The following is a 27,496-nucleotide window of genomic DNA, read 5'->3' as shown; positions in this document are numbered from 1 at the left end:
TCTAGGTAGGAGACAGATGATGACATGGGGATAAAATGACCTTTCCTTCTCCTTCGAAGAGGTAACATGCACACAGCATGGATTATTATGGTTTTATTAGAGAGTTTCTCTTTCCCTTCTTGGCTTCTAATTTCATGATCATTTTTATCTGGTTTGTTTCATAGGCTGAGTACCATTTTCCCCTGCATTTTTTTCTCCCTGTTTACTTTTTATCACTCCGCACACAGAAATGCATGAATCTGAGCTGAACTTTCCAATTCATCGTATCTGAAGGGATTTGAAATTAGGTCAGACAAGTTCAGATATCCTACAGGATAATCCTGCTGCTGTGCAACATTGCTGGACATACTGCAAATGCTACAGGTTCCTATTGTAGATGATTCACATTTGTAGGGCTGAAAAGAGAAGTGGGGATGTACTAAATGGATAGAGTCCGAGTATGGGAAAATCAGCAGCAATCCTGCTGCTGCTGGGGGGTGTTCACTGTAGTTATTCACTCTCTGGGAAGGACACTATGCTGGACTTCCCTGCTTTTGTTGCAGTAAATCTGGAAACAACATTTTTGTAGCAAGGTGCTCAGCTGGGTCTCAATGGTTGTCACCCCCCTGCATGCCAAGGTTGTTCAGAAAGTCACCAGTGACAGATGGGGAAAAAGCAGCTCTCCCTGCTTCAAAGGCACAGGCTGCTGCCATCAGGGTCAGCTTCTCTTCTTCACGCAGGTCCTCTCTGCTTGTCACCAAGCATGAAGGAAAATCTGCGAAAGAAGTCAACTCGAGCAGTTTCAGAACATGAAGAATGATGTCCTTCACCGCGGCCAAGGCAGGGCTCAGTGCAAAGAGATGAACAGCACTGACTCCATAAAGTCAAGGACGTTTGCCCCTCTTGTTCCTTTGCAAGATAAGCTATTCCCAGTTTTGATGTTGGATATTAACTCTTCCTGGAAATGCAGTGTCACAGAGAAATTGCAATATGCTAACAAGGTCCAGCACTTCCCTTGTGTAGTGCGTGCAAGGAAAAACGTGTGGCTCTGAGGAGAGCTTCATTGCATGAGAAGCAGCGCAAACACGCACAATGTGATGAGACACTGGTGGGAACAGCCAGTGGCATTGACGTTAGGTGCAGATGTACAGAGACAGGGCTGAGCCCATCTCAGAGGTCCTGGTAGTTTCCAAATATTCTTTTAAAAAGGCATTGCCATCCCCATTTAGATATTTCTCTGGTCCAGCCAGCCCAAGCCAAACCAAAGGCTTGTTCCTCTTCCTCTCTTGGTTACTCTGCCTCTTTCACCCCAGCCCTCGTGGTGGGGCTGGTAACACCGCTTGCAAGGATATGGGCTACCAGCTCATAACAGCAATGTGAGTTAAAAATAGCCCCCAGAAAAGCCTCAGGAGAGAGGGAGGCTAACAGAAGATTTGGCACTGAAATGGATTACTGCAAATGAGTACTCGGTCACTCTTGGGTGCTCAAGAGACCTCCTGGTCTTTTTTTTTCCCTCACTTCCTTGCTCCTTTCCTCCTCCTCTTCTTTCCCCACCTCTTGGGATTTGGAGTGTTTATGGGAGTTAAAGCAAGTTGCCACTTGGCAATCCAGAAAGCCTTGACCAGCAACCCAAATGCCTCTTATTCCGCTCCAGGACACGCTGGTGAGGTCAGAGAAAGTTTCCTCCTCTTGCGCCGTTCCCAAAACATCCCAGCTTCTCTGAGAAAGGCCATGCTGATGACCGAGATAAATGCGTGGAAGTTTTGAGAAACTCGAGCAGAGTTCGCAGCTCCTTGTGTGCAGTTACTCATGGTGAAGCCAGGGCTGTTTTCCCCATCGGTCCTGCCTCTCTGCCTCTTCCTATTGCCACTTCACCAGTGGCTGCCCTTTGCAGGTTCAGCCTCAGCACCCTGCAGGTGTGGTGGCATCAGACATGCACGGAGAAGGTCGCTGAAGCTAGAGGTAATTTAAGTGACATGGACTTGAGCATGGAGACTTCGGTGCAGAGGAAGGGATGTGGCTGCTGTTTGGTTGAAAAAGTGGGGAAATAATTAAAAAAAAAAAAAGGAAATACATACGGAAAATTGTCAGTTTCTGTCCTTGTTGCAGAAGAAGTGCAACGCCATGCTGTTCCTCTGCTGAGGTGTAAGTGGGAGTAGATGTGTCAGCAGGAGGAATATACAGCTCTCTCCCAAGTAAGGAGAACTCCTTGAGCTCTGAAATGAAGATCTGGGTCCAACAGCAGGAGGATTCATCATTTTAGCTTTAAAATTAAGTGAAGCTACAATTTGAAAACTGTTCAGTCCAACGTAACCTGGCTGAGGAAATTGTGTCACCAAGCTGACACTGAAACTTGTTTTTTTAAACAGGAGGAGCTATACTAAAATCCCCCCTTCCTTCATGACTGTGTTTTTATCTGAGTCTAGTAGCAGAATCAAGTTGTTTTGTTTTGTTTTGTTTTGTTTTGTTCCCCCCCCCCCCCCCCAACCCAAATCAGGATAGTTTGAGGAGACAGCCTCAGTATTTGAGTGCTGGGTGCCCAGCAGAGGTGCAGCACACCCTACTGTGCTCTTCTCACTTCCAGCTCACCACGGAGCATCTTGTGGTGGTCCCTTCCTCAAGCTGCTGCCTACTGGGGCTGCCTTCACTGCCTACAGGGCCTTGTGGTATGCACTAACGGGAATGCTGGGACGCTGTGGAGAATCCAAAGTGGAGAGGAGATTCCTGGAGGTGCTGCTCTGGTTGTACCCCTGGTCATGGCAAAGCCATGAAGACAGCTGGTTGCTTTCAGACACTGTGCATCTGCTGGGCAGCCCTGGTTATCTGCTCGGCTTGCCCAGTAAGTCCACTCAAGCCCCAAGCAGCAGGAAGCTGGTCTTTTTCAGAAACTCCAAACTTATGTGAATATTTCGGGCCATTTCTACCTCTGATGGGAATGCTCTTACACCTGGGATCTACATTTCTGTCTCCTACTTCCACTGCTATAGTAAAGAGCATCAAAAGCTGGTGTGTAGTTCAAAGCATTTGCTTTGATACAGTCTTGAGTATTCACAGATGTGGGTATTAAAGCATCCTAGTTTTCAATAATAGGTAACACCATGTTTGCAGATTTTATTAACTTGAATAAAACAAGACAAATTTCATTTAGCTTTCACCAAGTACCCACCACGAAAAATGTCAGCTGATCTGGGTTTCAAAAAAAAAAAAAAACTGAAAAAGAAAGGAAGATAAGTATTTTTAACTCTGATTCAATGCACAGCAGTAAGCCCCCCAAGATGTGTATATTAACAAGGAGGGAGTGATGCAGAGGCAGGGATGAATAGCCTTGGAGAAAGAAGCAAAAAAAAAAAAAAAAGAAAGAAAGAGGAACTTCATAAGCTACTATTGCTGTTGCTGTCTTCTTATCTTGAACTGAGTACAAGAAACAATTGAATTACAGTGAAATAATTACTGGGCTAATGAGGGCAGACAGGCAATTGCAATATTCCCAGAGTTTTCTTCCTTCCCCTTCCTGAAAATACTTAAAATAATTGGTAAACAAAGTGGGTTATTTATAAACACAGGCAGACTACACAGCCCCAAACAGTACAGCTAAGCACTGAGAATGGAAACCATTATTTGCCTGGGGGTTTGGAGTTATTTAAAGGAGAAGCTTTCCTTCAGCAAAAGGTGCTGTGTGCCATGGGAGCTCGCTTTGCAGCTTGCCATTCAACACCCCAGCTGCTTTAAGGATCTACCTGGCAATGCTGAGCATACAGTTTTCACCCCTTATGAGGTGTTTAGTGGCTGTCAGACAGGAGCACCTCAGTAATTTGTTTTCCTTCCAGGGGCTAACTATCACATCAGGAGGGAAAGGGCAGCTACCAGCCTTGACATTTCAGTGGTCCCCATTAGGGCTGAGAGAATTATCATCACCGTGTTTACTGCAGGGCCAGGAGCTCTCCTGGTGCCAGCAATATAGAGCGATATTTTTTTTCTCATTTGCATTGTAGCAGCCCCTATTATTCCTAGTCAGGGCTAAACACAGCGGGATGGATGACAGAGGAGTCATCTCTGCTCAGAAAAACTCTCAAGGCAATCTCAGCCAGATGAGGAGCTCCCCCTGAAAGCCAGCTCATTAGGTGCTATGGGAAAGCGTCTAACAGGATGCTAGCTCCTCGCTGGCTTTTTTTTTAGGCATCAGGTTTTCTAACTCAGCACAGGCCATCTCTAATCAGTGTGGTTTTTAAGCCTCAGCTGTCAGCTGCTTGTGAGCAGTTTCTGAGAGCAAAGCAAGGAACAGTTTGCAAAGTCTTTTTCAGCACAGACCAGGAGGAGGTAAATAGCCCATTTTGTTTTGGTTGTCTCGTGCCCATGTAGGTGCTGCTTTGCTGAGACACAGACTGGTGTGCCAAGCAGCAGATAATGTAGCCCTCTGTGGCCACAGAGCTCTAGTTTAACCTCCCTGCCAGAGCTGCCTGTTCGGTGAAATGAGGCTGCATGTTATTGATTTCCACGGCAAGGGCAATGCAAGAAGTCAGTCTGTCTCGAGGATGGGAAGCCCTATAAAAACATAACTATTAGAGCACACTGATAATGCTGAAATACAGAGAACTTGTTCTTTTGGGGTATTGGTTGGCTCAGTAAAGATAAGCTGTGTGGTGTATTGTATATGTTCTCCTCTGATAGATGACTGTATCCCATCATGCTGATATCTGATAATCCATGTGCTCTGAAAGTGTGTGGCTGTGTATGGTCAGGTGTGCAGGTGGGACTGTAAAAGGGAATATGGAAAAGACAGCTGTGTAGGGCAGGAGCTTATCCAAAAAGTGAATATTTAAACCAGAAATTTCTTCCTCCCTCCGCCCCCCCCCCCAACCCATCTCCACATTGCCCATGCCTTCTGTCTAGAACTGGGTTCTGGGAAACTGCCAGCATGGAGCATCACTACAGTCCTTGGCTCTGACTCTGCACCAGCCTTACAGTGAGGCAGCTTTAGTGGGATTGGTATTGGCTTAACAGGAAGAAGAACATGGTGTCCTGGTTTCCCCAGGTTAGGTGGGCTTTCTCCATGCCGTGTTGCTTGGCAGAAGTCTGTCTTTCATCCTCTCCTACACCAAAGTCTCTAGCTCTGCGAAGATAACATCACAATAAAGGCTTGTCATACCTATTGTCCAATTATGTCAGTCTGTAAAAACAGCTCCGAGTGAACAAAAATAGCTTTGACAGAATGAATTATAGTGTTCTGTTTTATGACTAATTTCAGTGCCTTGGTGAGATAATGTAGATACTGTCACAGTTAAGACTATATGGCACCTTAGTTAACTGAGATTAAGCTAGGAGTCAGGGTTATCTTAGCGCTTTGTCTGTATATGCTTTTGAAATGGACTTTGCCAAGTGCCTTTCCTGCCCTACAGTTTCAGCTAGGAAGAGATTTAACATTTCCACATTTTCCCTACTCTGTCACAGCCAATTATCTATTTATTTTAATCCATCCCCTCATAGCTGCAGCACAGACTGTCTCTGCCAGAAGACGGTGCCCATAACTGCTGCATGCTTGTTTGTCATAATGCACATAGGTGCAAGAAGATGACTTCTAGCAAAAAGAATGCCAACACCTAAGTGTGCATGTATGATCACTAAGTCAGCAAAACCAATGAGACTAAACTCACAGCAAAATAAGCAGCTGCTTGAAAGAACTGTTGCATGGAGAGTGATGTCCCACCTCATGAAAGATCTTCCTGTTTATTTGGCTGCACTACGTGATCTCAAGTGCCTTCGTGGATGGTGGTAGGTAAGGGGAGGCTGCTGTACGGAGGGCCCCTCTGTGTTGTGGCAAAAATAACAGCTCCCACAGAAGCAGACCAAAGTTCTCCTCATTTGGACTATTCCCCCTCACACTCTGCAGTATGGCTATATATGAACAGCATGCTGCGTGGACGTAGCTGAAGCTGTTGGTATTCACTTGGTTGGTTGGGTCCCCTTAGTTATGGGGTTATAGGGTGAAAACTTCCGGGGGGGGGGTATTCCTATTTTAATTGCCTCTGCATTACTCAGTTGTACTCTGTCATTTATCACACAGCAGGAGACAGTTATGCAGAGCCTGTGCTTCATTCTGTTGCATGTCACCTCATCTAAAATTAAACTCCAAAATAAAATAAATATTATCCTATTTGTTACGGATCAAATACAGAATAGGGGTTTTAGCTGAAGAGTTAGATGCTACAATTCACTCTGACATAGTCAAGGATAAAAATGGATAAGAAGAAGCCTTTTCACAGCTAAGCTTTTTATCTGAGAAGCCTTATGGTATATAGCTTTATCTTATTAATATTTTAATCTAAGAGTCAGGTGGCCAAGATTTCACAGTCCAGAAATAAAAATGTTACAAGCAATGATTCAAATGTGATACATGCTCATGCCAAAAGACGTTGCAGTACAGTAATATTTTGTTTTCATGTCCGTACAGAAATTCCAGAAATTTATGGATATTGCTTTAGGAAACCAGGGAGCTGGCAGGAGTCGTTGGTGAAGGAGGAAAATATTTTCTTTGATGCATGCAGAATAATGCAGTGTCTGGATGATGTATTTCAAAACAAATGCTTCTCAACATTTTCTCTCCTGTCTGGCTTGACTTTACAGGATTGTCTGCATTTAGCATATGCAGTGGAGTATTTCCAGGGGTAAGGGGAAAGCCTGAGACACATCAAGCTCTGATTTCAGGCATTTAATTACATTCCCTAACTTTTCAGTTGTAAAAAAGAAGTTAACGGCACCTCCAGCTGCAATAAAGATGCCATGAAGACTTCTGTGATGTTCCTGAGGTGCTTGGATTAGAAAGAATGCGTGGTGGTGGTGGGAACCCCAGCAATCCCCCATTGTTAGTTTTTTTGCTTCTCAGCCCAGCTCCTTTGAAAAGCGTAACAGAGCAAGTACCTCTGAGCATTTGGTTTAGTAACCTAGGATCATCAGAAGTTTTTAGAGAAAGACCGTCACTGGTATTTTCCCAAAGGATTTGCTCCCTGCATGTCCTATTCTGGAAGTACATGAGGCATACGTAGTAGGCGTGAACCTTGCTGTTAAGAGAAAGAAGAGGAGATGAAATACTTTCTGTGAAGCTATAGTAACCTGCCTCATTTGCCTTGGTCCTCTGGACACTGCCCTGCTCATCCCAGTCTGCGAGAGGTCCTTCCTGGGGCTTTCTGTTCAGTGAAAATACTCATCAAACCCACACAGTCCTTAGCCCCACTCAGAAAAACATTTATTCTCAGATCTTCCAGACACTTTAGTTTCCTTAATATCCATTACTGTCAAATAATTTCTTAAGTGAAGAGACCAAAACGCTGAAATCTCTCCAGCACAGAAATGCTGAGACACCTCTGCACCATTCCAGTTCTTCCTACGCCTAGAGTCTTACTACAGAGGCAATAGGCTGGGCACAGAAGTGAAGAGACAAAGCTCTCAGTGTTTAGTGTATTCATTAAAAATGAATATCGCTATGAATTTGCAAATATTCTCTTCTATGTGCAAGTTCATTTTGCTATGAAGTACCAAGTTCTCAGCAATGTGATACTGCTGGAGTAGCATTTCCCAAGGAACACAAAAACACATGCTTTTACTGGACCTTCTAGGACTGTATTGATTTCTGGTGTCTTGCAGGCTGTAGCTGGTACAGCTTATACTTTGTAGATATTCCCACTCAGATTTGAGAGTATAATAATAATTAGGAAAAAATCCTCAAGAGAATCCTTGCAGAAGACTTCATCTGGCCTTTTTAAACCACAGTTTTTCTGTACAGTTGCTGGTTAGAGTAATTTCATGATTAAAAAAGCTACAGCATAAGACTTCTTCCATTAGCAGGGACTGTAAATGTATACAGCTCCTTTATTCTCTCAGCTGGAAGCGCAGGCTGTTACATCTGGTCTCTTCTCAGCCTGATGGATCACTGGTCTCCTGAAGGTACAAGTTTCTGAGCCATGTAGTTCAAAGAACACAGTCACTGAGCATGCACAGCTTCTCTCAAGTCACTCCAAGTCGTGCAGGCATGGCGATGGTTGCTACAGCAGCTCGAGTGCATCTCCTCCCCACAGGCGGGTGCTAAGGGCAAGCAGAGCATGTCTGACAGCCCTGAGTCCTCAGAAGAGCGTGCTCTGTTTTACTTCCATTGCAATTCACATTATCAAATAACATTCTGGGAAACAAAATTAATTGGAAAGAGTAGTTAAATTTGATTAGCTTCAAATTGTTTAGAAAGCTGATGGTGGGGGCATTTAAGACGGAACAAGCTAATTTTTTGTTTACAGCATGGCAAGAAAAGTGGAGATGGTTCTTCATCAGGAATCCAAATCAGGCGTTTAAACTTGCGTGCTTCAGATCTGTCTCTCTTCTGAGTTCTTTTTTTTTTTTTTTCCCAGCCTTTTCCTGACATTTTAAAGCATTAAATGTTAATGCAATTAAATGCTAATTCAACTTCAGCCTCTAACAAATACAGCGTGCATTTTTCATACTCAGAAAGCCTCCCAAAAGTGGGGGAGTTTACTTCCTTTCCTTCAGTTTTCTCAAGTTTTGGAACCTCTATGTCCAAAAGTGATGCCAGGAACCAGTACATATGTCCCCAGCCTGTGATGTGACCACGAAAATGCAGAAAAGCATAGCTATGGAAAAAACTGTAGGCATTTTAAACCTGAAAACCTGGCCAGAATGATGTATTGTATCGAGGGGCTATCTTATTAACACAATTAGTCATAATGCTATTATTTAATATAGATGTTACCAACTATAATAACTACAAGCTAGGAAGAACTGACAGTTTCATCCAGTATGGAGCAGAATCTTAATGTGACCGGTATTTGATGTTTCTTCTTCTGAGGGATTGCAGATCCTTTTTACTGTGGGAGATGGAGATCTATTTGTATTAAGTCTTCTGTACTGGGCTGTGCTTTCAAATGGAGAAAGGGTCTGCCTCCTGAAGGCAAGGCAATTATCACTTTCTGTGTTGATGCAGTATGTCATCCAATGACTATGAACCCATCATGGTATCTATATTTTGCCCTTAAAACAAATAAGCTAAGGTGAAATCTTCCTGTTGTCGATGATATTTCTTATGAAGTAGTTGACAGAACTAAAATCCTACTATAATTGTTTGGATTCCTAAGCACACACATCCCTTCCCATAGTAACTAACAATAAGTACAAAGCAAAACAAAACCACACCCAAACAAACAAAAAACACCTCAAACTTTTTGCTAAGGAAACATTGTTTCAACTTTCTGTAATTAAAGCCTGCTCTTTGCATCAAATTCCATTTACAAGACAAATAATTCTTTTGAGTTCTCTTTACTTCCATTGTTCTGATGTGATCAAACTTCTCCCAAATAAATGGCAAAATAAAAAAAGCCATTTGTTTTTTCTCTCTTAAAATTAACCCCATGTATCTTGCGGAGTGACAGCAGAATATAAGCTCTGTGATTGTTGCTGTCAGAAGGATGAGGTTCTTTTCTCAGGAAAAACAAAACAAAACAAACTCTCCTTGACTGGGGAGTCTCTCTGCTGGACCATCTCCAATAAGCTTTGACAGAAGACTTTCAGATTTATTTGTACAGTGTTAACAGACTTTTATTTCAATTTCTGAAGAACCAGGAAAAAAAAAAAAAAAACACTGATTATGTGAGAGCAAATGGATGAGGATTTTGTTTGCTTTTGTTTGTTTGTTTTATCCATATCTTCTTTAACTATCAAAAATATCATTCAACTAGTATAGATGAAGCTAGTTCATCAGCTTAAATTGGGATGGTTATCCCAAAGGATCTGCCAAGAATGGAAATGAGAGTACCAGTTCCACACCACCCAACCCTCTATTCACCTCTTCTCCTTCCCATAGCGGTGCTGTCTACATCTCACCAAGCTCTACCACAGCTTCTGTCTACCAAGACAAGTCCCAGACCACTGTCTTCTACAAAACTCCCTTTATGTTAGAAGGGAGATTACGTAGTGTAATACCCTAGTTACAGTAAAGGTGTAGCTCAACTACATGAGGTGGCTCATGACCATCTACAGTTGGGCTTTAAAGATCTCCACAAGTAGATTTCTGAGCTTCTCCGGACTCCTACCCCAAGGCTGCACCACTCTCATGGGGATATCTGGGTGTGTGGGGGGGTGAAGATTGCTCAGAATTTTCTGCTGAAATGGAATGCATTTAAAGAGGTTATTAATAACTCTTATTAATAATAATAAGTAGGCCACAGGAGTAGCACAGTGAGGAAGGACAGAACCACACCAGTGATCTGGCAGAGACTTATGAGCAGAGCAGAGAAGAGGAGATAAAACTGACCCAACTGCAAGGGGACTGGGGTGGTGAGAGAAGCCCTTGTGACGTCTGATGCTGTCTCTCCCTCACCCATTTCAACCCGTTCTGTTGATTTGCTGCCACTGATAGCTCCAAGATATAAGGAGCTGTAAAGAGCACAGTCATAAAGAGTAGGAGTGTATACCAAGTGGAAGGCAAGTAGGTGGCACAGAAGGCGGGAAGCAAAGAAAACTGCTGGGTAACTTGGTCCTGGATCTTAATTGCTTCTCAGTGGGCCTGGTTAGGAGCCACTTGTGACACCATCATACAGATAAGAGAGTTGTTAAGTGAAGACACAGGCAGCTTAGAAGACAGCACGGAGAGAGCTGGATATCTTCTCTGTAGGCAGCCCTTGAGCTTTATCCAATGATATGTGAATATTAAATATCTGGCCCTACAAAGTGACACAGTAAAGTGAGGTGAACCCCTTTTCAGCTGGTTCTTCATCTGTTCCTTTTAACAGCTTATATTAGTCAAATATTAGAGATTTTCAAGACTTTTTGGAAAAAAAAAAATCCTTAAAAGTTGCCTTAGGGTTTTCTGAACAATGAGTTTGGAACAATTGTTTGACAGTTGTCACAAATGTCCGACACTTTTAGCAAGAAGGTCTTTTCTAATAAAGTAAATTTTATTCAGATATTCCCCTAAGTTTCTTTTAAAAGTTTAATTCAACATTTTAAATCAAGATTACAGTTGACTTCTTATTAAATGTTCCAGTTCTAGAAAGTGAAACTACTTGATACGATCTTGCTGAACATTTTAATTAAAAACATGCTTTATAGGATGTAACAGGAACTTCCTGGAGAATGACAGACACCCCTATTTTGGCCCTTATATAAGTTGCTGTTGTTGTTTTGTTGTTGTTTAGTTCTTTACTTTTGTTTGTTTGTTGTTCTTTCACTTGATTTAAGGTAGGATCAATTCTTGGCCTGATTTTTTGCTTCCACGCACAAAGCCTGGCCTGGTCTCCTGGGAATCTCTAACTCTGCCTGAAGTCCAAAGGGAAGAATGCACCTGGCACTGCTGAGGGGCTTGCAGACACCTTTGGGAACTTGTCTGTGAGCGGCCACCTAGGTCTTAATATCCTTTAGTAGCTGGTACAATGTTTCTACTGGGCAGTGCGCTCCAAATTACTGCTGTCAGGGCCTACGCTTGGGAAAACCAGATGAAATTCAAAGCTTAAGAAAGGGGAAACTACAGCGCCTTCACTGATCTGAGGGATCTTTTCTAATACTGTTTCTTTCATCATTTGTTCTTGTGATACAGAGTCATCATTGTGCCTTAAACAATCACCAGCTTAAATCCAAATTGAATTGGAAAATTTGTGTGACCTTATCTAAAAGCAGTGAGGACAAAAGCATACAGATGGGGCAAAATTCCTTCCTATTTCTTTTCAATCTACCGCAAAGCCAGCAAGAACCATTGAGTGTTTGTCTTTGGCAGAATTAGCCCTTTGAAAGCCAGATGGTATCAGGATCAATTGATGTGAATGCCATTTACTGTTCCTGCCAACTGCTAGAGTACATGGCTGCCTATCTCAAACACACCCTGTGAAGGCCACGTGCTGATACCCTTCCTCAGGTTGGGCAATCCCCTGCTCTCCAGCTAGGCATACTGATGCTAGAGAAAGTTGGATTCAGTGAGGGCAGTGCAGATGGCGGATCCTCATACACAGCACGCAATGACAGACCTGGGTCCAAAGACCTCCCAGAGCTGGGCCAGAAGCCATTAGAAATATGCAGACCTCTATTGATAGATAATCTCCAAAACAGTTAGAGACTATACTGGGTTGTCTTTTCACCTGGCTGTCTAAAATCATACTGTCCTATGCTATTAGGAGTAATGCTGGCAAACAGTGATATGCAATGGAAAAAGCTGAAGGAAAAAAAAAATAAATCAGTCACCCCATTCCTGTGCAGCACGAAGGCTGTACTGCACCTAACAGTAACTGCTTAGTTTGAGTAGCTCATATCTGACAGTTTGAGAGGTAAAACTCATCCAGCTACGGTGGACAGCTTGATGACTGCCTGGTAGTGCTGGATGTCACGCAGGCCAAGGGAATCAGTGTATCCAGAAGAGGCTCCTGAAGCCCCAGGCATGATGGTCACCATGCACTCAGCCCTGTATCAGCATGTAGAGTGAATTCACATCCAGTTTGGGATAGCAATATAGTATATAGGTATATATACTGAAGGAGCAGTGTTTGTCTTCCCAGATGTGTTTGGTTGCTAAAGCATCATGTGCCTGTACATGTACATGAGAAACACAGTCGGTCAGCAACTGGCACCCTTGGGACGGAGCCTTAGTCAGCATAAGCACAGTCATTCGCCCAACAATTCCTCTGAGCTTATTATCCTCACTGAGTGTCCCATCTTCTTTCTGTCATGCTGGTGACACGTCAGCATCCCCTGAGGTTACTTGGAAGGTGACGGGGTAGGGACACATGGCACCTTGCAGCATCAGGAGACACGAAAGTCTCCTGAATCATGGGAGGAGCACCCCATGTCCCATACATAATTGCCTGCCACTGCTAGGTTAAAGGCAGACATGCTCCATGACTAATAGGGGAGGAATGTGGCTCACCTACCAGGTGGCAAGGGTGTGTGCCATGGCTCTGTGCAGGGTGAAATCGGAATTAATCAACTGCCTGCTTTGGGACATTTGGGGGAAACACTTAAAGCTAATTTCTTATTACTTAGAGAGATTGTCTTTAAAGCAGGAGGTTCTGGGAACTGTTCTGAACCACAGCAAAGTCTGAAAATCCATCAAAGGAAAAACCTACATCCTACAATGTTCAGAGCAACGTTTGTGTAGAAAGTACAGCTATCTAATATCTGCTGTGTTGTTTTTATGTTGTCATGCGAAAAAATATACCAGGTGAATAGGAATGAATATGCTGCAGAGCGTGGGGAGCTCATGTTGCTGACATAACACAAAAGCTTGCGTAAAATGGCAACAGCTATTTTTTTTCTCATGACTCTTCAAACTTTGGAAAAGCCTGTCTCAAACAGGTAATACTTGGCTAGAAAAAGGATTGGAGCTCTGGGTGTGACCTCACTGATAACGTCATGCACTGTAAAAAGAACACTGTAATATCCTATGTAATTTAAGCCCATATTTAGTCAGCAAACTCCTCACCTCAGGCTACGTTCATCAAGTTTTACTCGTGTTCAACAGTACTTCACAGTCCCTGTGATTTCAATTAGGCTGTTTACCAGAGTATATATTACTCGGCATCAGCAACGACCAGCAACTAGGCTTAAAATAGTAAAATCTTCAGGGCTGTGGGATTTGTTTTGGAGGAGCCATTTGTTTTTTGTGAGTTGTACAATATCTGGCAGTTAGTAATTCATCAATTCTTTGGTATGATGGCTCTAAGCATCATGTTTTTGACTGTAATTGTGTCATCACATAGCTATCTTCCTAATCACGTCATCAGGATTAATGAGATCAGCTAGAAACAGCCTTTGGTCTCTACCCAGTAGGATACACTGATGATTCCTGTTTATACTGTGAGCCTTTCCTGACCCATCTGTGACTCAGTTATTCCTCAGTTTGCATGGATGCTGTGTTTTTTTCTTCCCTAGGTCTCTGCCAAAGCTCATCTTATCAGTTCTGGAACATCCCTCTGATCCGTGAAGACTACTTGGAAACTTGACCCCACCTGCCAAAGTCCTTGCAGGCCCTTCAGCTTGGTGCCACCTACAAACTTTGTAAGTATACTTCCATCCTCTATCATCAATCTGTTGCTTCTCTCCAGTCCCTCAAGCCAGTTGCCCTGATAAAGAAAAAAGTGAGCTTGGTAAAGCCATGCTGATTTTATTTTTTTGATCACCTAACGTACTTACAGTGGTTATTTGTGCCAGGATCTTTCCAGGGATCAAAGTTAGGCTTAATAGGGCCTTCATTTTCTGTTTTAAATAGATCAGTGCTGTTCAGCTCCAGGTGCTTAAGGACTTGCCTGTCCTTCAGTGGTTCAGTACTGCTCAAACTAGCTCCACAGGTGCTCTGCTGTCAATTCCACCAGCTGATGATGATCTGAGTACACCTGTCTCGTCTAAGTAGCCATCCTATATGGCCTGATTCTAGAGGAAGACCTCTTTATGGTTTTGCTTTCCTACCTCCTCTATGTTTTCATTTGAACAAGCCTGACTTTCAGATGGACAACTATGCCAGTTAATTCTACCAAGAGCACAGGGCCACCTGCTCAGGTAAATCAGCAGGCATTGTTTTGAATCGTTCTGGGCATCCTTCCTCTGCCTTTGTCCTATGGGAATTAGATTAAACCTCCCCAGAAGATGTTGTAATGATTATGCAGCTAGGTGTCACTTGTCTGGGAGGTTCCCCAGAGAAGTTCAAAGTCTACTGGGAGTGGCTGAGGTCATGAAACCATTTTAATTGTTGGTGCAGAACTTGAAATGTGAGAGACTTTCTTAAGAGAGATTTTCTCAAGAGAGTAGTGCAGAGAACAAAAAAGATTTTAATGTAAGCAAGATGCTATGTTTATGTGAAAAGTCCTAAACAAAATATTTCATATTAATTTCATAAATGAATGAACTGATCCTGAACAGAGCTATGCATTTATACTGGAGCTCTATTCTCTATAGATCTCATCTGAGACTCGGGCTGAAGGAAAAAATGATTCTAGTTTGTGTTTTTTTTTTCTTCTTCTTAACAAACAGAAATTTACACATGAAGAGACAGAGACAGGAAACAAATGAGTCTAGCACAAGCAAACAACACGCAGACCTTACTGCTCCTTACATATAAGGAAAATTATGGGTCCAAGTTTTGTTTCTGTGAATAATTTCAGGATCTAAAGAACAACGAGTCATGTGAAAAAGAAGTAGAGACTGAGTGGTTTTTATACCACAAAAAACCAAACAAACAACAACAACAAACCATACAAAAATAAATAACCCAAATAGCAGAAGTTACATGTAATATAAAAGGCTGAGCAGAATTGTATTCGCTAATTTAATAGCTGCAGAACTGCTTTCTGCTAAAAAGCTGCTTGTATGAAATAACTAACTAGTGTTCATGAATCTCTTTGAAAAGTCAAAAGTAAGCATGAAAGGTATTTTGTTAACCATTTTTTATGTTTTGAACAAGAAAACTGATGATGATGTTTTAATTCTTCATTTAGTAGAAGGTAATAAAGTACCTACAAGTAAGTTATAAATGATAAACAATGCAAAAAATAATTTCTTCAGTGAAATAACAAAATGGTTAGGAGGTAGGCTTCAATATTTATCTTTATTTCTGGTATTAAACATGCTTAGTTCTTGAGATGCCTAAAATCTTGTTGCCCACATTTTTTTTTTTTTCATGAAAATCCGCTGGACACTTGCTTCTGGGTGGAACCACTGAAGTCTTGTCCAGGGTGACTACTGAGATACCTTGATCACAAGTCACAAATCCTGTCTCTGTCCCCTTCCAGAATCACAAAATGGTGATTTATGGGCATTTTTACAAGAGATCTGCTAGACTGGGCCTCAAAGAAAACGTTAGCTGTGACAAGGGTCTACTGTAAGCCATGTCTCTAGTCTGGGAAGTTCAGGAGGTGCCACCACCACTGGAGGCCTGCTTCTGTAGACACGGCCTTGGTGTCTGCCTGCGGTGAAGGAAGGCCTGTATTTTCGAATTCCTTTCTGGCTCTGTGACCCCACGGATACCTGAGTAATTAACAGTGCCACCTCAGATGTGGGGGATGAAAATGAAATTCCCCCGCTGTCTAAGGAAAATGAAAATTGTATCCCAAGCCCTGTAGGAGAACGTCCTCTCTGATGTGGCTCGCTCTCACTTCCCTCCAGTATGAGCTGTTCCACCATGCACTAATGAAAGAGCATAGTGCGCCAGTGGTTAGGATCTCCTGTGGGAGGGAGAGATGGGGGTTTCAGACCCAACAGCAACCAAATGGAAGACCTAACTGAGGCATGAAGATGAGTCACTTCTGCTCGCCCTTCTGAGGTAGCATTTCTCTGTAGGATGTGACACCCGTAACTTGGCAACCCAGCGCCCATGACATCACTTAATCTTTTTGCAACCAATTTGGCAGCCATGTAAAATGTCTTACAGGAAAAAGAGCTCACACCACAGACATTGGATTGCTAAGAAAATAACATTCATGTGATTGTGTTCCCTGCTACTCTGCGTGTCACTCCCTCCACAAGGATTTTATTAGCATGTGGGCTAATTTCAAGCAAATTTGACAGAGAGGCTAAATGTCTCAAAAATGCCAAGTTCCTACAAATGCCACAAAATGAATGGCCAAATAGTACAGAGACATCCGAATCAATGACACTGCTGAGACACTGATGTATATTCAATGTCATTACTATAACTCAGAAAATCAACAGAGGAAAGAGCCATCAGAAATCAGACTTCTCAAGTTCCACTGCTCATGAAATTGCTAACTCGTACTTGTTATCACTTGTCTTAATAAAAAATCCGTCTGTTTTCTGCCTTGGGCCTCTGTTACAAGTGTTACTGAAGATGCACTCTCAGAAGAAAACAATTATTTTAATAAGTCCTTTTAATAAAAATACAAATATTGCAATTATTCAGTTTCCTGTTCAAGTCCTTGCCCGTTAAGAGCCCAGTGCAGCAGGTCTAAGAACATGCTCTCTGGGTGACTTCCTGAGAGCACGTTACAGTTCCTCCTCCCCTGCAGGCAAAAGGACTCTTTCCATGGGTTTGGATGGAGCCCAGGCCCTGTGACCTCCACCCACTGAGTGGGGTTGTGGCATTTTAAAGAATTCCAGTAGAGGAATCTGCAGCAGGAATGATCCCATTGCAAGTGCTCTTCCTCCTGGGCACCTTTTCTTTGCACGAGAAGGAAACCTGTTAAAAAGGGTGACACATGCAAGCAACTTATACTTGGAACAGCCCGGTAACAGCCATCCTCATGTGATTCTCCTTTGAGGTCTATGATGCATGACTGCTCCGCAGTGCCAAGCCCCTGACTCCCAAAGGCTGTGTGAGCAAGAGCTGGAAAAGACACTGCTATCACATGGCGGGCTGGTAGGAATCGCAGCTGTGGCCTGAAGACTGAAGTCAAACTTTGTGGTATTCTCTTGAGCAACACCTCCTGGCTCCTTCTGTCCTTCACGGAACAGCTTATTGGTTTAGAGTCTCTGCAACATAGATGATACATCTTGGAAAATATGAAGATAGATTTTAAGGCCATCTTAAAATCTTGAGAAGTTAAGCCTTAAAAATGTAGTGCCCTCCAGGCTGACTCTTTGCATGACTTCAGTCAAAAGACATTGCTCAGCAGCACCTGCATCAGCAATATCTCCATCCACTCCATTGTTCTGGGTTTAGGCAAGTCCATATCCTTCTTAAACATTTAATTTGAACGTGTTGGAGAAATTCCTTCTCATCGATAAGTTTAGTTCGTTTTCTTCTTTCCTCTTTGAGCAACTCCTACTGGGCAATAACTCCAGAGCCAGCAAGCAGATGACACTGCCCTACCCCTGGGTTTCCCACGTGGCTGGCTGCCTGTCCCTACGCCACTCAGCTGCCCAGGAACCTTTCACCCCTGGGCTAGCTGCTTGGGGGGACAGGGTGTGAGCAGTTCTGCCTTAGAAGCAGCTAGGAGGGCTCTAGGCAGTGGCAGAGTGAGCCCAAGCTCAACAAATGGCTGTTGGGCAGTGATAAAATAGTTACTTCCTCACTGCCCACTTTGCTGTGCTTTATACTGATATATGAAAGTGCTACGTGGGATGGGCGATGGCTGCTAGTGAGGGTCTTTTGAGGGGGTCCTTCCCTGTCCTCTCACTCTGGAAGCCCACCTGGCCCTTCAAGGTGCTCCTCAGCTTCACATCCTCACCATGGCAAAATTTCATTTTGCCTGCGCTGAGAAGTTTTTAAGCCAGCCTTGGTGGGCAGCCAGCTGCTTGGTCGGCAGTAAGCTGCAGATTCTGAGGAATAAGCCACCCACAGCGTCTTGGAGCCCTATAACCTGTTTGGGCTGACAAAGGTCCAGGAAACCCAGATTTGTGGCCTCTTGTCACATGAGGTGGTGAGCAGCCCAGGGGAGGGTCCCTGCCAGCTGCTGTGTACCTGCAGACTGTGATCAATCATTGAGCTTGTGATTGGGTTGAAGATAAACCGTAATATCTACTCTTGTTTCACAAGAGCTATTTTCTGTTGCCTGCACTGGCTGTCAGTAATTTTTGCCATTGTTTTTTCAATCATTTACTGGCTACACCTTGTTGTTAGCTCTCCCATGGTAATGGATTGCCTAACACTGATATCAAGACAGTATATTTTTTTTTTAAACTTTTTTTAATCCTTTTAAAATACAGACCAAAGCTGTACATTTTCACATCTTTTGGCACTTTTCTGAGAATACCAAGATGTGTCATAAGTTGACTCAGAGCTCAGTAAACTCCCTGCAACTCTCCTTTTCATAGTCTTGCCAAAAAGAATCAGGGTAAAGGGCTAATGGAGTGATATCCTCCCTACTCACTGTTGCATCCCCACCAGTATAGGTCATACTCTGGGTTAGGTGATGGGATACCCACTGCATAACCCTGAGCTCTGCATACTCATCCACAATGCAGCTGTGTCCAGCCTTGCATATTATTTTCATGCTGCAGACTCAAAACGTGTTGAGTAGTTGCTGACAATAGAAAATGCTGGACAGGAGTGACGCCTGTCATCTTCTTTCTGGAGATGCTCCTGCCTTCTGTTTGAAATGCAGAAAACCTGGCGCTGCCTGCAGTCACGGGGGCACACCTCAAATAGATTTTGGTGCTTTTCAGCTTCAAAACTTATTTAATGAGCCTGAATCAATTCTAAGCAACCTATGGTAGAAAGCGGAAGAGTATGTCCTCCATTGAGATAACAGCTTCTGGAGCTATTACAGTAATAATATTGCCTCGCAAAGAATACTCAGATGAGTGGTTAATTGTTTCCAGCTCTGTGCTAGTATCATCCCAGCAGAATTAGGCCCAGCATGACTTCTGCTGCATTGGCCACTGTTATCGCAGTGCACAGAGCACTTTCCAGTAGACATGGAAGCATTTAATCACCTAAGCAAGCACTTTCACCGCTCCAGCAGTCAGCAAAGAGCCAGTGCCCTAATGCAGCAAGTACCCATTCCAGTAATGATAATTTGCTAACTCTATTGCTTGGGCAGAGAGAAGAGAAATGTGCGATCTGCAGCAGAATATCTAGTGCAAATGTCACAGCAGCAGTGCCCATATGCAAGCTAAAAGCCTGGTGCAGCCTGCACTCCCTAATTCTCATCACATTCCCCTTCCCTTTAATCAAGAAGCTACATAAATTCAGCTTTTTATTTCAGGTGAACCCAAATAATTTCCATTAACTTACCATGGAAAATGCATATATAAGCCACTATTGCAAGCTGATTGGTTTTTTTGTGAGAGGGCCAGTCCAGATCCTTGATGTTGAAAATGCTCACGCACTACGTTCTGGCTGGATAAATGAAACGTATGTGAACTGTCAGCACTGGGGTGTGTAGCTGGCATCTGCAAGCATATGTTGCTCCTTCTTTCAATTTTCCTCCCCCTTCCTTGCAGTTACACCCACCGATTATATTTAGGATTCATTGACATTGCAGTCACTTCTGTGTGGGCATAGTCGAGCTGGTTTGGAGTGAGCTCATTTGGCTCCAGATAGCACTGCAGCCAGCCCAGCATGGGACTCGGTGCAACAGAAGCCAGGTAAACACCTCGGTGGCTTTACCTACACAACACCGACGGCAGTGGGCTGCTGCAGCTTTTGGGACACAAATGAGGTTCTTTAAAACCAGCTGAGGCGCACAGGTGATAAGCAGCAAGGATTTCAGGGCAGGACAGCGGTGCTCTCTGCCAGGGGAAGACTAGGTGCACGGCAGACCAGGGCTGAGGCAGATATGCTAACTTATTGAGGAGCAGTCTGCGGGGGGTTTCAGCCTGGGGATCACTGTCCCGATGGCTCAAGCTGTGCCCCCAGTCTGAACCACCACCACCAAGACGTGCAGACTTCACCCAAGCGCGTGAAAGCACAGTGAAGCAAACCAAAACCTGTAGAGGTAACTAACTCCTGCCCCTCCAGCTGCGGAGGGGAGAGCCCCAGGAGCTGCGGGGTGGGCCTGAGCCCTCACGGGGTGCCCCTGGAGGTGGCGAGGTGCACGGAGCGCCCTCGGGGACGTCCCATGGCGACCATGCTCCTCCGCCCGGGAAGGCGGTGATGGAGGTGGTGGCGGTGCCAGGCCCCGCCTCGGCCGGCCGAGGGGCGGGCGCTGCCGCCGAGCTCCTAGTACCGCCGGCGGGGACGGGCAGCGGCAGGAGACGCCGGGGGCTGCAGGGGAGCCGCGGGGCTGGGGCGGGCACGGAGGCGGGGGCAGCTCGGCCGCCTCTCCCCGCTGTCTGGCGGACAGAGAGCGGGCGGCTGGTGGACCCCGAGGAGGAGGAGGAGGAAGGGTGCAGGAGCCCTCCGTGTTTGCTGACCGACTGTTTTGGGGTCTGTCCCCCACCATCCAGGCACCCGTGGGGTCCATGAGGCCCGGGCTCGCAGCCCCCCTCGGCTTCGGCAGCTCAGCGGTGTGGTGGTGGCGGTGAGATGGGGGGCAACCTGGGCTGCCACCGCTCCATCCCCCGCGACCCTGGCGACCTGTGCCACAGCCGCAAGTTCAGCGCGGCGTGCAACTTCAGCAACATCCTCGTCAACCAGGAGAGGCTCAACATCAACACGGCCACGGAGGAGGAGCTGATGACCCTGCCGGGGGTCACCCGGGTGGTGGCCCAGAACATCGTGGAGTACCGGGAGTACATCGGCGGCTTCAAGAAGGTGGAGGACTTGGCGCTGGTCAGCGGGGTCGGGGCGGCCAAGCTGGAGCAGGTGAAGTTTGAGATCTGCGTGAGCAGCAAGGGCAGCTCGGCGCAACACTCGCCCAGCTCCCTGCGGAAGGACCCGGCCTCGGAGCACCACCTGTCCGCCACCAAGATCAACATCAACACCGCCACACCAGCGCAGCTCATGAGCATCCGTGGCATCACGGAGAAGATTGCCAACAGCATCGTGGACTACCGGAAGGAGCACGGGCCCTTCAAAAGTATTGAGGACCTGGTGAGGATGAACTGTATCAATTCCTCCTTCCTAGACAAAATCAGGCATCAGATTTTTGCAGAGGGGTCCCGGCCCCCTTCGACAAACACCAACGGTGGCCTCAACTTCACGGCCAAGCCTCATCCCAGCCCCACTTCTTTGAGCCTCCAGAGCGAGGATTTGGATTTTCCCCCTGGGGGCCCAACCCAGATCATCTCCACTCGCCCATCGGTGGAGATGTTTGGGGGGCTGAGGGACGGCAGACCCGTGCTGAGGGTGGCCACCTGGAACCTGCAGAGCTGCTCCGTTGAGAAGGCCAACAACCCGGGTGTGCGGGAGGTTGTGTGCATGACGCTGCTGGAGAACAGGTAAGAGGCAGTGCTTGTCCGGTAGTCCCAGCTTCCCGTGGGATCGTAGGTCAATGCCTTTGGGTTTTTAAGCAGTGCAGTGTCCCATTGTGATCCTAGTACCTTGCATGCCTCATTTCTTCCTGGGATTATTAAATGTTTCCTGCTTCTTGTGGTGGATTTCTGATTGAGTCCTAATGCTGGGGCTGTAGTCACTGTCCCATGGTAGAGCCACCATAGTCCTTGGAAGGGGATAGACCACCTGAGGATGTGCATGGGTATTTACGCTCATCAGTATGGGAAAGACTGAGCTGTTATGGTTGGTCACAGTGAGCCTGTTAAGACTTGTTACTGTGGTTGAGGATGGGTTCTTCATCAAGGCGCGAGCCTTTTGAACAAGTTACAGGCTTGTCTTCCCTACTGGAAGCCAGGAGGGAATACCAGGAGAAGGGCTGCTCTGTGTATACCCCGTTTCTCACTGTTTTCCCGAGCATCTTAGTGCCACTTTGGGAGGCTGGATACAGAGCTGCTTTTGCCTTTCTCAGAGCCTTGCAGGAGTTATGTTCTCATTGCCAAGCTGAGACCTTCCAGCGTTTCTTCTCTAGAAAGTTTTGTTTGGGTGGTGACCTCCTTAACCTCAGTGTTGGGGCTGTAGTCTGCCCTCCCTTGGACCCATTTTTCATTGGGGGGGAAATCAAAAGACTTTAGAGCACACTCAGGTTGTTTTGGGCAGTGTAATGAGCGTGGAATGCCACAGCTTGTCTCATGAGGATGACAGGTCATTAATGAGCAGTCATCAGGTGTTTGCTAATCTGGGGGCACTGTTCATCCGCAAGGTGTGGGGCAATTGCCTGGGCTGCCCCTGTGCCAGGCTGGTGCAACCCACTGCATCTTCCCTCTGCCCTGGCGGCAGGGCATCTGCTGGGGAGAGCTGGGCTGCTGACACTTGCTCCGGGCAGCCAGCCAGCCCCGATTTCACTGGGTTTATGGGCACGGAGCAAGATCTGTTTGTGGTGTGGTCAGTGGCTGGGCTGACCTTTGCAACCAACGGGGGATAGTGCTTCTCCTGTTCATGGTTGAGAAGCCAAGAGCAATTTTTGTAAAGTAGGCACATAGCAGAGCTGGGGGTATCTCTGCCAAAATACTTCATTGCTATACTCTCTGCTTTCTACAGAATTGTAAGAATGCAATGAGGGTTTTGCAGTAACTTTTGCCCTCTTCTTTCCATGTGTTAAATCTGTCCCACTGTGTCTGGTGTTTACTTTATGGCACTGGGAAACTTTGCTCTCTGTCTTCTGTTCAAACTCCTAGCTGGAAATTAGTACAGACAGGTGACTCTCAGACTACTAAAGAGGGGATATGGTGGGGAAAGGAAATGCTGACAAACTGTTATCCTTGGGAGTGCTGAGAGCCCCGTCCTTCTCTAGTACTGTCCTGTCGTGCTGCGTGACAGCTGTTGTCAGTGTGGTGGCAGAGGTCAGGCACGCTAGAAAGACAGCAACAGTGTTTTGGCATCCTGTGTCGTGGTACAGTGTTCCCGGGCAGGGACACCTCTGTGCTGCGTTCCCCCTTGCACTGCTGCATGCTGTTTGGGTGCCTGATGCTCCAACGCAGGAAGCGTCTATCACCCTCCAGCCACGACTGCTCGATAGCCAAAATGGAGATGATAGCCCAGCTAGGATTATTAGATCCCCAGTTCTGAAAGAGAAGTGGCTTTGGGGATTTCTGTTTCTTTGTTCATCTTAGGGCCTTGTCTGGTGAAGTGTTAACTGCCTGCCACTTTGCATCTTCAGCATTGGTGGAGCACCCAAAACAATCTGCCTGTTAAAAAGGATAAGCAAAGAAAGTGACATATAAAATAAACCTGCATGTGCATGCGGAGCATGATCATAACTGTTTGTTTTGCTTCTGGTTTTTTTTAGCCTGCATGGTACTTTTTATCCAACTTAACCCAGCAGGTATGCGGGTGTACTGGAGGGTGTGAATGGTCTCTCTGAAACTTTGAAATTTTAAAGGAGCCTGCTACAAGGAGTTTTTTCATGCTGTTCCATTTAATTGCACAAATACCATCAATCACACGGGGAGAGCATGGGGCAATTGTTCTCTGTACTTGACCACACTTGTGATAAGTTGGAAAGAAATGAGTGAGTGATGTGCATCCACAGACAGGCCTGTGAAAGCTTCCTGGGAAAGTAAATGTGGGAACAGAGAAGTCGACACAATGCAGGAATAAAAGTATATGTTACTTACTCAGCACCTCAGGGAGCAGTGGGAAGGAATTTCCTCTTGCTCGTGCTGTGTAGCTGCAGTCCATGGAGCTTTGTAGCTGTAAAACAAACTTTGCAGAGCTCAGAAGCTGCCTGTGTGTGTGAAGTCCATGGTCTGCCTCCCTGCCCCAGCTTCCTGGACCCTGGAAACTGATAAAAATGACTTGGAGACTAATCTTTGCCCAGGTGAATCAACTTCTGTTGATAATCAGCAGGAGAAACTAATCTTTTGCTTCTTCAGTCAAAAAAACAACGTTGCACAGGGCTTACCAGTGCTTCAGCCTACCAAAATAAGTGTGGTGCGGAAGGTGTGTGCTTAAGGAGCTCAGCGGATGGCCCATGCTTGGTCCTAGCTGGAAACTTGAGCAGCAAAGCTTTTTTTGGTGGATCTGAAGGCTATTTAGCCTGACAGCTTAGCTTGTGGGAGCATCTGCCTGGCAGCCTTGCTAATGCACTTAGTGCACCGCCATCTGCATGTAAATAAGCATGCTGCTGCGTGCTCGTACCGTGCGGTCCTGTGTGGTCTCGGGGACTGGAGGGTTGCTTTGTGGCAGAATGTGTGACAGCCTGCCTCCCATAGCTTTCTAAATCCAGGATAAATGTAGAGCATGTCAAGAAGACTGTTCTAAAAACATAAAGGAGCAGCAAAGAATCTTAATCTGGGCTGGAGATCTCTGTCTGGGGACTTTCACGCCAGTTGAAAAGCTGGTTTTAGTGCTTCTTTCTTATTTGTGGCTTTTTTTTCCCTCCTGTCTGGTTCACCTCAAATAGCTTTGAGACCCCTTGGGCTTGTTCTTTCAGGCGTTAGCAAGGGGTGAAATTGCTGCTCATTTCCAGGTGAGGCCAGAAGATGAGGCTTTCTTCAAGCCCTGGGCAGCCTTTGCACTGGGAAAGCAGTGTTTCAGGAAGGGAAGAGGACAATGCCTTCATTTGTTTTTATTTTATTTAAGGAAAAAAAAAAAGGCAAGAAAAGGTCAAACTTCACACAGAGTAATCTGCTGAAGGAGGGAAAATATGCTCCACACACTCCCCAAAGTGCTAAATTTCTTAAGAATAGCAGCAAAAGGAATGTATTCCAAATAAGTGAGTATGACTGCTACTGTTAAGCTATTCTGAAATCCACCACTGCGGTACGAAAATAGAGAAATACAGCAAGGTCCTCAGTCTCTTTCTTATATTACAAGGATCTATGTTTATGACTGTGTTTGGAGTGGAGGAATGAGGTATTTTCATTCAGAGGACTAGAGAGTAATTTTAGAAGCGATTAACATGGTGAACGTGGAGGCGAGCATGACCCTTAATTGGATTAAAGTATCAAACGTGGGTGAATTTGCCCAAACCTGTGGCATTTCTTGCAGACGTGGTACAGCAAACGTGGGATTTGTTTAAGGCAGGACAGAGCTGGCATTCCTTGCAGGCTGCAGGTCGCCTCTTCCAGCTGCCATCTGCTCTAGAGGCTGGGGAGAAGTCATCAACAGTTTATTTGCACCTCAAAAAAAACATGTAGCATTAGTTTGGCATGGCAAGTTCAGATCAAATGCACCGAGCTTCTTCATGGAGAGGATTTGCAGCCCCAGTGGAGATGTTTCCTCTGACCAAGGTCAACAGAAGAACACGAGGGTTGTCCCCTACCCGAGGGAAGGAAACACTTTCCACTCTTCATCCATACCTGCATGAAACCTGTCCCTCCTGGCCATAAACTGAGCTCATGACTGCTGTGGTACCCCGTGACTGCTCTCTCTGGCTGGGATGTGCTGCGTGACTGCAGCAAGAAGCATGATACAGGTGCATGTAGTGCCAACTGATACACAGAGCACCCTAGGGATGCATCTTCTAGTTTAATTGCTTGCTTGAAAGTTTGCTTGTAGCTGAGGGCAGCAATTAGCTGTGCATGTTCCCCAGCACGTTTTGTGGGGGAGGCTTTCCAACTGGTGGAAGTTGTACTTCACAATACCGAGCGGTAACTTTTTGAAGATATCTTTTTTTTTTCCTTGTAATGACACTTTGCAATTGAGTAAATGGAAATTGACAGTCTGAAAGCCAGAACCCTCACTCTCTCGAAAAATAAATAATATTAATTTTAAAAAAGCATGTGGTGGGAAGATGATGAGGCACTAGGGTTGGGGCTCACATTCCATGGACCATGGCTCCGGCTCCTTCCAGGTGTCAAGCGGGTCAGGTTGGTCTTTCCCTCTGCTGCTTGCTAAGCTCAGCTTGTTGGCGCAGTTAGCCCTTCCTGATGCAAAAACGTGTGTGTAATAAAGCCTTAACACCTGTTGCACAAACTGCTGTAGAGCAACAAACACAGGTGCTATTGTAAGGCTTGTACTTCGCTGCGATTTCTCTCTCATCTTGGCATGGTTTCTCTGTTGGTTCATGTCTGTTACCTTTTCCAACACACCAGCCCCTTCTCCCCCAGCATTGTGACCCGTTAGCTGTCTTCAGCTGGGTCTGATGGCAGTGGAGAAGTCTCTAAGGTAAGAATTTGGTATGCTGTCCCTCACTTTCCTTTGCTCAGAGACCTGTGTCGGGGCTCTTGCTGCAGGAAGGTGAAGCTCGGCCCCAATCTGCCTCCCAAGAGGCAGCGGGCAGACAGGCATTCCCCTTGTAATGCTTGGGTTCAACACCTCTTCCCAAACGAGCTGAGAGGATAGCCTGGGAGAGCCCACAGGGACCAAGGACGAGGAGAAAGTGGCTGCTTCTGCAGTGTGAAACCTGCCTGTGGGACAGGCACAGTGCATGGCGTGGCAGGGCTGGGGAGGCAGCTTTTCTTGCGAGGAGGCAGTCCTCCAGCTCAGTGCCCAGGTGAGCAGTCACCCCAAGAGCATCCTCTCATCGTCTTCAGAGCAAAAGGAGGTGGAGAGATGCTTGTCCATCGCTCCTCTGTGTTCAGAAGGGTGAGGTTTTTGTTTTCATGTCACATCTCTGAGCCTGGACTGAGGGATGGTGCAATGATTATGGGAGGCAATTGTTTATTTCTCGTGCTGGGTGCCTTGTTTAGGAAGGATGAGGTGGTGGACCTCCAACACCTGCCTGCCGGTTCGTGGTCGTGTTTCCCAGCAGAATGATGGAAAGGGAACATATCCCCCACACAGGCAGTGTCTAGTAGTAGTAGCAGTAGCTCTTGCATGCTTCGGAGGCTTGGCACCAGGCTGCATTTGTCATTTCTCTCCTGTCACCGCTACTCTCGGCAACCCGGCAGAGCCCTGAGGTGTTTCTGCTCTGCGTCTCTTTCTGTGTCTGTTTGGTTTTTCTCCGTCGGACTAATGCTGTGCTGGGGCCCTGCCAAGAATAATTCCCCTGCAATAAAAGAGCAGGAAAGAGGCCTGGCTCAAGTAACTCGACTGTGCTAATAAGTCTTAAACTGAGAAAGAACAAATGCACCCTCCCCTCCTTATGTAATGTGTAGGAAATCCTGCCTTCTGCGACTTCAGGAAAAAACTTGAGAATAAAGGGGTTTTTTAGATGGTATCTTCTAGGGGTGCTTTGCAAAGAGGTTTCTTTATGAATGCTACAAG

The 27,496-nt window shown here is 45.6% G+C and overlaps 1 protein-coding gene across 3 annotated transcripts in view; it reads left to right on the top strand.

The window, feature by feature from the left end:
- The window catches only part of EEPD1 (endonuclease/exonuclease/phosphatase family domain containing 1), a 108,442-nt gene that overhangs the window by 24,395 nt on the left and 56,551 nt on the right, over positions 1-27,496 (top strand). Inside the window, exons 2-3 of one of the 3 annotated variants that reach the window (XM_083823551.1) lie at positions 13,891-14,016; positions 20,800-21,732. In XM_083823551.1, the coding sequence (XP_083679677.1) occupies positions 20,879-21,732 (854 nt within the window). In that variant the 5' untranslated portion in view covers positions 13,891-14,016; positions 20,800-20,878. Of the gene's footprint in view, positions 1-13,890; positions 14,017-20,135; positions 20,349-20,575; positions 21,733-27,496 lie in introns of those variants that run through there. The other 2 variants (XM_083823550.1, XM_083823549.1) reach the window with 2 other exon arrangements.

The sequence above is a fragment of the Anser anser genome, assembly GCF_964211835.1.
Source record: "Anser anser genome assembly, chromosome: 2".
Taxonomy (NCBI): domain Eukaryota; kingdom Metazoa; phylum Chordata; class Aves; order Anseriformes; family Anatidae; genus Anser; species Anser anser.
The sequence above is the reverse complement of the archived record's forward strand: the minus strand, read 5'-3'. Positions and strand labels throughout refer to the sequence as shown.